Source organism: Sander lucioperca, chromosome 2, assembly GCF_008315115.2.
Source record: "Sander lucioperca isolate FBNREF2018 chromosome 2, SLUC_FBN_1.2, whole genome shotgun sequence".
NCBI classification, from domain to species: Eukaryota; Metazoa; Chordata; class Actinopteri; order Perciformes; family Percidae; genus Sander; species Sander lucioperca.
The window spans coordinates 49,233,706-49,246,218 of NC_050174.1; the positions used below are offsets into that span (position 1 = coordinate 49,233,706).

General features: G+C 45.7%; 1 protein-coding gene across 7 annotated transcripts in view; it reads right to left on the bottom strand.

Moving 5' to 3' along the window:
- LOC116056993 (scavenger receptor cysteine-rich type 1 protein M160-like) overlaps positions 1 to 12,513 on the bottom strand; it is a 1,012,348-nt gene that overhangs the window by 842,548 nt on the left and 157,287 nt on the right. For 6 of the 7 annotated variants that reach the window (XM_035999024.1, XM_035999021.1, XM_035999023.1 and 3 more), the window contains 2 exons: positions 460 to 774; positions 87 to 368 (listed from right to left, as the gene is read on the bottom strand). In XM_035999024.1, coding sequence (XP_035854917.1) covers positions 87 to 368; positions 460 to 774 — 597 coding nt within the window. The remainder of the gene's footprint in view (positions 1 to 86; positions 369 to 459; positions 775 to 12,513) is intronic. The other variant, XM_035999020.1, reaches the window with a different exon arrangement.

Here is a 12,513-nt window from a genome sequence, read left to right on the forward strand (position 1 = left end):
AAGTTTTTGTTGTGTATTTTTCTATGTTGTTCGACATAAAAACATTCATTCATTCATTCATTCATTCATGTCTTTGATGGGGTTACCTGAGCAGGTGAGATGAAGGAAGGAGGAAGAGGAATCTGATTCAGCACACTCCCTCAGAGCAGATCCAGACTCAACACAGTCAGACCTGATCTCCCACACAGATCTGTATGAGGACTCTTCTCTCTCTACAGAAACAGCAGAGCCACAGTCTAACTCTCTGCAGGGAGCAGCTGCTCTCTTCAGGGTCCAGTCAGAGTAACTCACTGGTCTCCATTCTCCGTTATGTTTCACCTCCAGTGTTCCTGCACAGCGACTGGCTCCTCCCACCAACCTGACAGACTCTAAACAGAAACCAGAGTCATCAGCAAAAGAACAAAGTGAGTTTCATTATAACAGAAATGAACCAAATCAGAGCTGCAGCTCCTCTCCTACCTGAGCAGGTGAGTCCAACAGCTTTTCCAGGTGAGCAGGTGTTTCTATCTGAGCCTGAGCTTCTACAGTCCAGGAGAGCAGACTCATGGCCTCCACACTGGAACTCTTTGGTCCTCATTGGAGGCTCCACTTCTCCATAGAGCGCCCCCTGGAGGACTGAAGGAGCCCCACAGCCAAGCTCCCTACAGACCACCTCTGCATCCTGCTGGTCAAAGTCATCTTCACACACTGAAGACCAGCGCTGGATAGACTGGTTAGTCTTCACCTCCAGTCTGCCTGAGCACAGACTGGTCCCATTCACCAGCCTGACAGAGTCTGGAGAGATGATAGAAGATACAATAGAGAGAGAGAAAAGACACCAGACATCATTAACAACAGAACTCATCTTTATACCGTGGTCACACCGCCCGGGTAAAGTGTGAATTCGGAGATGTGACAACATACAAAGTCAATAGAAATACGGAAATAGACGCAAAATCTTTGTCATTCAAGCCGGCGCCGTGTATTTGTGAGTTGAAATATTTGAACTGGAGTAAGAAATGTGTGTGACGCTGTGTCTTGAAAGTGTTTAGATCCTCCTGATGTCCTCACGTTGTTGAAGCAGAAATGGAGGAACAGATGATTGTAGCTGTCTGTAGCTCCTCATTATTTACAGACAGCAGATGCAAAAGGAGCTTTCTTTGGGAAGAGTGAAACTACCTATTAAGTTCTGAAATAATGTGTCTGTTGTGTTGATGGAGCAGCTACAATGTTAGCATAGCTCTGATCCATCCAAACTCCATTCAGAAAACAAACATTTTAAAAGTTGTTTGCTTGTCGTCTTGCAGACAGACCTGATGAAGAATGGATTCATACTTTTTACAAATCTGCATCATTAACTTGTTATTTCGACTCACAATGTATTTGTTTATTACAATTACAAAACAGGGAAATCTGAACCTCAGGTAGTGCTGGAAGTGGCAGTCATCAACTACACCCTGGCCCCTGAAGACTGTAGTTTTTGGTCTAGATGTCCTTGTTGGTGATTTATACGGTAGAAAGTGACGCTATACTCCATTACAGTCAGTCTTCAGCTGTAATGACAGACAGGAAGCCTGAAGTGTTGACGCCTGAACAGGATGCTGTGTGTTGATGTCAACATGTGTATCAGGTGTGATCTAGCATCTACCGATGATCTGGACCACACAGGATCTTTAAAAGAATTAAAATATCAAAGACAGACAGGCAGGCAGACAGACAGACAGGCAGAGAGACAGACAGACAGACAGACAGACAAATAGACACACAGTCAGACAGACAGAGAGACAGACAGACAGACAGACAAACAGACAGACAAACAGACAGACAGACAGAGAGACAAACAAACAGACAGAGACAGACAGACAGACAGACAGACAGTTTGAAGCTTCCAGAAACAAGTCCACTTCTCTACACTTTATGATGTCATTGTTCTGGATAACTTTACAGTTCAGTCCAATGGAAACCACTGACTGTCACTGGGACAGAGGAAGGAGCACACACACGAGTATATAATGTAGGTCATTGTCAGCACACTAATGTATTATTCTTCAATTCTGTCTGCAATGTCCCCCATTGGGACAAATGTGCATCGTCAATTTGGTCCACTAAAAGTTCTGTTGTTGCCGCTGACAGACTCAGATTATTATTCTAAGTGTCTGACAACATTATGGAAAGGATCCCTACAGAGATAGACCTTTAAAACCTCTTTAAGACCTTTCTGTTAAACCAGAAACAGCTCTGAGGTCGCTAACACTAAACCCACCAGACTCCATTTAGAAAAACAGTACTTTTAGCGTGTATAGAGCCAGACTATTTTCACATGTAAATCTGTAAACTATGTGTTTATTTCAACCAAAACTAGAGTTGTGATGGTTGGAAAAGTGGAAGGACGGCCCAAAATGGGTTTTCATAGTTTTTTTTTGTTTCTCTCGACTTTAAAAGCGGTGTATTTTACGATGATAAAATTACTGATTATTTACATGGAGTCTGGTGGGTTTATAGAACGCAATTTTGATAATGTTTTTATGTGTAAAAAAAGGATCATACTCATTATCATTAATCCTTTCCATAATGTTGTCAGACACTTAGAATATTAATCTCTCTCTCCCTCTATCTATCTCTCTCTATCTCTCTCTCTCTCTCTCTCTCTCTCTCTCTCTGAGTGCTGAGTGAGTCTACGGAGCGTGTGAGTTTCTATTTTGTTTTTCTGTTTATTTGTGGTTTTGTATGTGATTATTTTGTTGTGTAGTTGTTAGTTATTAGTTGGTGGAGGGTTTTGTTCGGATAGTTTGGTTGTCAGCCGGGCATTATGCCCGTGTTTGGCTTCCATGCGGTGCTGGAGAAGCTGACACGCCGACATGCGGTGAGGATTTCCTCGCAGGTCGGCTGTTCAGTGGAGGAGGCAAGCTATGCTGTCGGGGAGGTTGTGGGCTTTGACAGTGTGAAGTCTGCTTCTCGTATGAACAAGGCAGTGGTCATTTTCCTGGATGATGTGGCGAAGGTTGAGACTGTGGTGGAGAAAGGAGTTGTAATCCGGGATACTTTTACCCCTGTTCTCCCGCTGGTGAGCCCAGCTAAAAGAATAGTGATTTCAAACGCACCTCCGTTCATTAAAAATGAGGATTTAGTCAAAGAGCTGTCCCGGTACGGCCAGCTGATGTCACCCATTAAAATGGTTCTGCTTGGATGTAAATCACCGAAGCTCAAACACGTAGTGTGTCACAGGAGACAAGCCTTCATGATTTTAAAAGACAACGCGGCTGATCTAAATTTAACGTTCAGTTTTAAAGTTGAAGGCTTTAGTTATGTTGTTTTTGTGACTTCTGATACTATGAAGTGTTTTGGATGCGGGGAGGAGGGTCATTTGGTCCGTTCCTGTCCGCGCCAGCCGGCCCCCGAGCCTGCGGGGCCGGGCGGTTCGGATGAGCCAGCTCCCGGTCACGAGGGGACGGGCGTTTCGGCCGAGACGGCTCCCGCTCCCGCTGAACCGGCTCCCGGTCCGGCTGGGCCGGGCGGTTCGGCCGACCGGGCCGCGGAGCCTCCGGGGGGCTCAGAGCCTCCGGGGGGCTCAGACTCAGATGTTGCGCCACCTGCAGCTGACTCAGACTCGGCAGGTGCGCAACAGTGTGCAGAAACTGCACAGGTAACAGAGAAAGACACGCAGGAAAAGGAGAATAATGTTGTACAACATGAGTGTAGAAATAACACTGTTAATGAAGGAAACACCCAGTCTAATGAGAAAGCAGAAAATAACAAACAGACAGGGAAAGAGAAAGGCAGTGCTAAAGGAAAAAGCTGCAGTCAGAATGTTATTAATGTGGCTGATGATGCTCTGGCTGTAAATCTGTCTGAAGAGATGGATGTAACTATAAGATCCAGTAAAAGAAAAAGCAGTTCTAACAAAGAGCAGAATGATGCTAAAGCTAAAAAGCTGCTGGAGGATCTGTGTGATGATGATGATGATGATGATGATAATGATGATGATGATGATGATGATGATGAGGAGGAGGATTGTGAGTGGACAGCATCCCAGGCAGAGAAGTTAACTCTTTATCCTCTGGAAAAAATCAAGAAGTTCTTGGAGGACACTAAAGGGATCAGGGCGGTTAAGACGGAGCAGTTCTTCCCTGATCTGAGAGGGTTGATCAGGTCTGTGGCCTGGCTGAGGAAAGAGACAGAAGGGTTCACTATCCAAGAGGTTTACCGCCTCAACAAACTGGTGACTAAAGCCAGAGCTCAACTTATTGAAGATGATGACTAGTTTTAATATGTTTCTCCACATACTTGTGTGTTTTTTTGTTTTTGCTCTTTTCTTTTTAATGGCGGCTTTAAACATTGGATCCTTAAACATTAATGGAGCAAGAAGTGATGTAAAAAGAGCTTCTCTTTTTAAACTGATGGAGTTCAAACATCTGGATGTTAGTTTTGTGCAGGAGACTCCCAGTGATGTGGAGAATGAGAGTGAGTGGAGGAAGCAGTGGCCTGGGGGGGGTTATTCTCAGCCATAAGGCCTCCAACAGTGGGGGGGTCGGGGTGCTCTTCTCTAAGGGCTTTCGTCCCTGCTTCTTTAGTGTGGAGGACATCATGTGTGGCCACATTATAAAAATTAAGGTTCAGTATGAAAATGTAAAACTTATTTTTATAAATGTGTATGCTCCAGTTTCGGCCATTGAACGAATGACATGTTTAAACCTTTTGTGTGATGTCATTCAGGATTGTACTGATGATTTTTAGTTTTTGGGAGGTGACTTTAACTACACAGAGAATCCCTCTTTAGACCGTAATCACCTGGAGCCTCATCCTGCTTCCTCGGCCAGACTCAGGCGTCTGATGGAGAGCTGTGAGCTGGAGGATGTGTGGAGAGGTTTTCACATGAACGCCAGGCGGTACACCTGGAGTCATTCCAGAGACAACATGTTGTCTTTGGCCAGGCTGGACCGCTTTTATTGTTTTAAACACCATTTTGGTGTTTTTAAACAGTGTGTAATAACTCCTGTTGGTTTTACGGACCATTGTCTTGTCCAGTGTTCTGTCTATATTCAAAATGTAAAATTGCACAGCGCTTATTGGCACTTTAATACTGGACTTTTAAATGATAACTCTTTTAAAGAGGGGTTTGAGTGTGTGTGGGCTCTACACCAGAGCCTGAAGTCCAGTTTCCCATCATGCAGCAGTGGTGGGATATTGGAAAGGTTCAGGTGAAACTTTTTTGTCAGCAATATACTCGCAATGTCACCAAACACATTACCAGGTCTCTTCAAGACCTAGAGATTGAAATAGTGGAATTACAGGATTTGGTGGATTCCACAGGAAATCAAGGGCATGTTGAAGCTCTTAAAGTCAAAAAGGCTGCTTTAGCCAACCTGTTGGGCATCACAGCACAGGGGGCTCTGGTCCGCTGCCGCTTCATCAACGCTTCCCAGATGGATGCCCCCTCACAGTTTTTCTTTGGTCTGGAGCGAAAGAATGGTCAAAGAAAGATCATCCATTCCCTACGCTCTGAAGATGGAGATACGATCATGGGAACGCCTGAGATCAGGAGATTTGCCACCTTGTTCTATAAAGACCTGTTCAGAGAGGAGTACGTGGAAGACATTGAGTCAGCTGCTTCTTTCTATGATGGCCTTCCTCAGGTGGGTGCTGACAACAACACGGTGCTGGAAGATCTACTGTCCCTGAATGAACTGTATGTTGCTCTGATGAGTCTGGGGAACGGTAAGGCACCGGGCATCGATGGGCTGCCTGTAGATTTCTACAAGACCTTCTGGCCAGTGGTTGAAGAAGATCTGCTGGAGGTGTTCCAGGACAGTTTGAGCAGAGGACGTCTGCCGCTGAGCTGCAGAAGGGCAGTCATCACCCTGCTCCCGAAGAAAGGAGATTTACAGGAAATGAAGAACTGGAGACCTGTTTCTCTGCTGTGTGGGGACTTCAAGATCCTGTCCAAAGCTCTCGCTTCTCGGCTTCGGGAGGTGATGAGTGAAGTGGTTCATGTCGACCAGACCTACTGTGTGCCCGGCAGGTTAATGAGTGATAATATCACTTTAATTCGGCATGTTTTGGACGTCTCAAGCTCACTGGGTATGGATACTGGTCTTATTTCCATAGACCAGGAAAAGGCTTTTGACCGGGTTGAACATCAGTATTTGTGGCAGACGCTCAGTGCTTTTGGCTTCAGCCCAGGTTTCATAGCTCAGATTCAGGTCCTGGACCGAGACATTGCGAGTATATTGAAGGTTAATGGTGGTTTGGCTGCACCTTTTAATGAGCAGAGAGGGGTACGGCAGGGGTGCTCTCTGTCGGGGATGCTTTATTCCCTTGCTATTGAGCCTCTGCTCCATAAACTTTAGTTATAAAAAAAAGAATGATCTTTTAGGTGTGTATTTTCCTGGGTGTACTTCAGCTGTTAAACTTTCAGCGTATGCTGACGATGTCGTGATTGTTTTAAACAAGCAAACAGATATCGACGCTTTGGTAGAGAATGTGAGTGTTTTTAATCACATCTCTTCTGCTAAAGTTAACTGGGCTAAGAGTGAAGCTGTGGTGGTGGGAGATAAGTTGCAGACCAGTCTATCTCTCCCAGGAGGGCTCACCTGGAAGAAAGGAGGGGTGAAGTATTTGGGAGTGTTTCTGGGTGAGGAGTGTGTGTTGCAAAAAAACTGGGATAACGCTCTGGAAAAAATAGAAGGCCGGTTAAAGAAATGGAAGTGGCTCTTATAGAGCATGTCCTACAGAGGGAGGACTCTTGTTATTAACAATCTGCTGTCTTCTTCTCTGTGGCATAAGCTGTCTTGTGTGGACCCTACTTCTAATTTACTTGCTAAGATTCAAGTTGTTTTAGTTATTTTTTTTTGGGATAAGCTGCACTGGATTCCCCAGTCTGTTCTGTTCCTTCCAAAGGAAGAAGGAGGACAAGGACTTATTCATTTGGCCAGCAGGGGCGCTGCTTTCCGGCTGCAGTTCCTCCAGAGACTGCTCTATGGCCCTAAGGACCTGGTCTGGAGACCTCTGGCCCACTGGGTGCTGAACAGTTTTAAGGGTTCTGGATTGACAGATTCTCTGTTCCTGATGGATGTGAGGAAGCTGAGTGTCCAGACTTTGCCTCCTTTCTATCGAGGCGTGTTCACCGTGTGGAAGCTGTTGGTTAAGGAGAGACGGCTGCAAGGTGACTCCTTACACTGGCTGCTGCAGGAACCGGTGGTGTACGGGGAACGGTTGGATTACCCCTGCTGGGCTGGTTCAGCCATCACGGACGCGTTCTGCAGAGCACGGGTGCTCACGCTGGGGATGGTGGTGGACATCACAGGACCAAAACTAAACAATGCTGCTGCTTTGGCAGCTGTTCTGGGTGTGAGATCAGTCAGGATCATCACCAAACTGTTGGACCACTGGAAGAACAAACTGTCTGGACATGAATCCATCATGTTGGAGCAATATACTGGTGGTCTGACCACATCTCAGCCTGATGATTCCTTCCCTGGTTTATGTGTCCGTCCATGTCTGGATCACTATGTTGGACGTTTTTTAGATGTAAAGCACTGCACTTTAGAAATGAAAGAGGCGAAAGGGAAGGGTTTTTATAAAATGATGGTGCTGTGTTTAAACAAGAGTAAGCTCCATGAACGGGTGGACACACCGTGGCGAGGACATCTGGGTTTGGCGGCTGATGTCCAACCTGCGTGGAGGAGTTTATACAAACCACCGTTAACTAAAAGAGTAGCTGACCTCCAGTGGAGAGTATTACACGGGATAGTGGAAGTCAACGCCTTTCTGTCTGTCATTAGTCCTGGGGTTAGGAACAAATGTCCTTATTGTGATGAGACAGAAACTGTGTTTCATTGTTATTGTGAGTGTGTGCGTCTGCCTCCGTTGTTCTTGTTGTTGGAGAAAATGTTCAGTAAGGTAGGGGAGGTCTTCTCCAAACACATGTTCATCCTTGGTTTCAGGTATAGTAAAATTGCAAAATATAAATGTCAGTTGTTAAATTTCATCCTGGGCCAATCAAAGATGGCTGTGTATGTGAGCAGGAAGAGGAAGGTGGATGACTCTGTGGATATTGATGTAAATCTACTGTTCACTCGGATGGTGAAAGCCAGAATCAAGATTGATTTTAATTATTATAGAGAAATGAAGGATGTGGATCAGTTCAGTGTGATCTGGGCTCATGGTGATGTGTTGAGCTCTGTTGAAGGAGACCAGCTCCTTTTCTCTCAGGAGGTGATGTCATGTAGTTGAGTGTTTATGTCTGGATGTATTTATTGGTCTGTTGAAAGGAGATTATTTTGTAAATAACAGGAGGGAACATTGATTAAATAAAGTTCCTTTAAAAATCAAAAATCTCTCTGTCTCTCTCTCTCTCTCTCTCTCTCTCTCAGTCTCTCAGTCTCTCTGTCTGTCTCTCTCTCTCTCTCTCTCTCTCTCTCTCTTAGTCTCTCTCTCTCTCTCTCTCTGTCTCTCTCTGTCTCTCTCCCTCTCTCTCCCTTTCTCTGTCTCTCTCTCTGTCTGTCTGTCTCTCTCTCTCTCTCTCTCTCTCCGGCAGGTCCATGGTGGACAATGTCCACCTTATTCGTGATGTTTTGGAGGTCTCCAGCTCGTTGGGGTTTAACACTGGTCTGATTTCTCTGGACCAGGAAAAGGCTTTTGACCGCGTTGAACACAGCTTCCTCTGGAAAGTAATGGGGAAGTTTGGGTTCAGTGCTGGTTTTATAGCCAACATCAAGGTGTTGTACAGTGAGGTTGAGAGTGTGCTGAAGTTTAACGGCAGTCTGTGTGCTCCTTTTAGAGTGTGTAGAGGCGTCCGGCAGGGCTGTGCTCTGTCCGGGATGCTCTACGCACTCTCCCTAGAACCCCTCCTCTGCAGATTACGCAACAACATTGAAGGTCTGATTTTACCTGGTTTTAATGAGAACATGGTTTTATCTGCTTATGCTGATGACATTGTTTTTATTAAGAGCCAGCATGAGTTAGATGTTTTTTTTTTTTTGTTCAAAACACTGTTTCTGGTTTTAACATCTTATCTGCAGCGAGGGTGAACTGGAAAAAAAGTGAAGCCCTCGCTGTTGGTGAATGGCATGACGGTCTCCCGGTTCTCCCCCAACATCTGGCCTGGAAAAGAGACGGCCTGAAATACCTCGGTATATTCCTCGGTAATGAGGTCATGGTGCGGAGAAACTGGGAGACCGTCATGGAAAAAATTGAAAACAAAATGAATAAATGGAAGTGGCTACTCCCTCAGATGTCATATAGAGGTAGAGTTTTAGTCTTAAATAACCTTGTTGCATCCCTTTTGTGGCACCGTTTAGCTTGTGTGGACCCCCCGTCAGGTCTACTGGCTCAGATACAGCGGAAGATGGTAGATTTTTTTTGGGGGGGTCTACACTGGGTGCCACAGGGAGTTTTATAAACACACTGGAGACATTGATGCTTTTAAACAGCGTTGGTGTTTTAATGACATTGTTTGTTCTGTTGTTGATGATGAGCTGGTTTTTGCACAAGTTTTTATCGGATGATATTCTTTTTAAATCAAATACTGAGATTTTAATGCATTTGCATTTTATTTCATTGTGAACATGCACAAATGATAAATATGTAAATAAAGTGTTTTTGTAAAAATCAAAAAAAATCTCTCCCTCTCTATCTCTCTCTCTCTCTGTCTCTCTCTCTCTGTCTCTCTCTCTCTCTCTGTCTCTCTGTCTCCCTCTATCGCTCTCTCTCTCTGTCTCTGATCAGCCTCTTCTTAGTATCTCTGACAGTGTGAAGATAATCTGTCAAATAATAATTTAGTCTACTTTGTTTGCTTTCTCCAATGTTCTAAATATTGGTCTTTTGAATGATTCATAATTAGTTTTGTTCTGTTGTGTTATGAACCAGTGCTGATGGGAGCCTGGTTAGTTATCTTCACCATCAGCTGACTGAGGGGACTGGTTCTGGTTAGTTATCTTCACCATCAGCTGACTGAGAGGACTGGTTCTGGTTAGTTATCTTCACCATCAGCTGACTGAGGGGACTGGTTCTGGTTAGTTATCTTCACCATCAGCTGACTGAGGGGACTGGTTCTGGTTAGTTATCTTCACCATCAACTGACTGAGGGGACTGTTTTGTTGGGAAAAGTAAGCTTGAGGCAGCAGCAAGTATGGCCATCTCCACCTTGATGAAGGTGCCCCTGCCATGCTTTCTGTTATGGAGAAGTTGTGGCTTCAGAGCTCAGTTGTGACGGTCAATTCAATGAGAGAAACTGATATGCTCAGGACCTCGAAAGCTGAGGCCGTCACAGCTGCCAGTGTAAAACATAGTCTAGAGTCTAAGCACAGCTAAAATACATATGGTGCTGAATGGACAGTTAGACTTTAAAAAGCTGTTACATCTATTGTTGGTCTTGTTCTGTGTCCATTAAACTGTCCAGCGTGGGTTTTGTCTGCAACTTTGTGCATGATAAGCCAATGTTAATTCATTGAGTTACTGCAGTTGTAGGCCTTATATGCCTGCCATTTTATTAAATAATCAATTTTCATGAGCTTGAAATATTCTATATTATTATCACTAAGGGCCTGGGCATTTATTCTGTTTTTGAGCAATTTTTCCAATAGAAATGTATTAAATTCCACTATTTAAATCTTTAAATGCTGTTTTCTCAAAATTAGTTTTTTGTCATTCTGCAGTATAAACATCTTAGCCTGTGTAGCACCTATGTACACCAAACTTTCCAGTTATACACTTAGTAGTATTCTGAAGATATTTACAGAGGGATCTGTTAATAAATCATTCCGGGCCTGATTTATGTGACATTGTAAGCAAAAAAACATGGCGAAAATCGATTTTTTTAAGGCTATGGACAATATATTTTGATTTCCTAGTTAATGAAAGCAGATATCCTGAAATCCTTCTCCGGGAACCATCACCTTATCGTGGTGGAGAGGTTTGTGTGTCCCTATGAACCTGAGGGCTGTACTCACAAGCCCCCGGCTGAGCGCCGCTACGTTGGAGTTTACCCCGGTGGACGAGAGGGTCGCCTCCCTACGCCTGCGGGTTGTGGGGGGGAAAACTCTGACTGTTGTTTGTGCGTATGCACCAAACAAGAGCTCGGAGTATTCGGCCTTCTTGGAGACCTTGAATGGAGTCCTGTATGGGGCTCCAGTAGGGGACTCCATAGTTCTGCTGGGGGACTTCAACGCGCACGTGGGCAATGATGGAGACACATGGAGAGGCGTGATTGGGAGGAACGGCCTCCCTGATCTAAACCAGAGTGGTTGTTTGTTGTTGGACTTCTGTGCTAGTCATGGATTGTCTATAACGAACACCATGTTCGAACATAGGGATGCTCATAAGTGTACTTGGTACCAGAGCACCCTAGGCCAAAGGTCAATGATCGATTTTATAATCGTTTCATCTGATCTGAGGCCGTATGTTTTGGACACTCGGGTGAAGAGAGGGGCAGAGCTGTCAACTGATCACCATCTGGTGGTGAGTTGGGTCAGAGGGTGGGGGAAGACTCTGGACAGACCTGGTAAACCCAAACGGGTAGTGCGGGTGAACTGGGAAAGTCTGGAGGAGGCCCCTGTCCGACAGACTTTCAACTCACACCTCCGGCGGAGCTTTTCGTGCATCCCTGTGGAGGCTGGGGGCATTGAACCCGAGTGGACAATGTTCAAAGTTTCCATTGCTGAAGCTGCGGCGGGGAGCTGTGGTCTTAGGGTCTTAGGTGCCTCAAGGGGCGGTAACCCACGAACACCGTGGTGGACACCGGTGGTCAGGGAAGCCGTCCGACTGAAGAAGGAGTCTTTCTGGGATATGTTATCCCAGGGGACTCCGGAGGCAGTTGCAAGGTACCGAAGGGCCCGAAGGGCTGCAGCCTCTACCGTGAAAGAGGCAAAGCAGCGGGTGTGGGAAAAGTTCGGAGAAGACATGGAGAAGGACTTTCGGTCGGCACCAAGGTGCTTCTGGAAAACCGTTCGCCACCTCAGGAGGGGGAAGCGGGGAACCATCCAAGCTGTGTACAGTAAGGATGGAACGCTGCTGACCTCAACTGAGGAGGTAATAGGGCGGTGGAAGGAGCACTTTGAGGAACTCCTAAATCCGACTAATACGCCCTCTATGGTAGAGGCAGAGCTGGAGGATGATGGGGGATTGTCGTCAATTTCCCTGGTGGAAGTTGCTGAGGTAGTTAAACAACTCCACAGTGGCAAAGCCCCAGGGATTGATGAGATCCGTCCAGAAATGCTTAAAGCTCTGGGTGTGGAGGGGTTGTCTTGGTTGACACGCCTCTTCAACATTGCGTGGAAGTCGGGGACGGTGCCTAAGGAGTGGCAGACCGGGGTGGTGGTTCCCCTTTTCAAAAAGGGGGACCAGAGGGTGTGTGCCAATTACAGGGGTATCACACTTCTCAGCCTCCCCGGTAAAGTCTACTCCAAGGTGCTGGAAAGGAGGGTTCGGTCGATAGTCGAACCTCAGGTTGAAGAGGAACAATGCGGATTCCGTCCTGGTCGTGGAACAACGGACCAGATCTTTACTCTCGCAAGGATCCTGGAGGGAGCCTGGGAG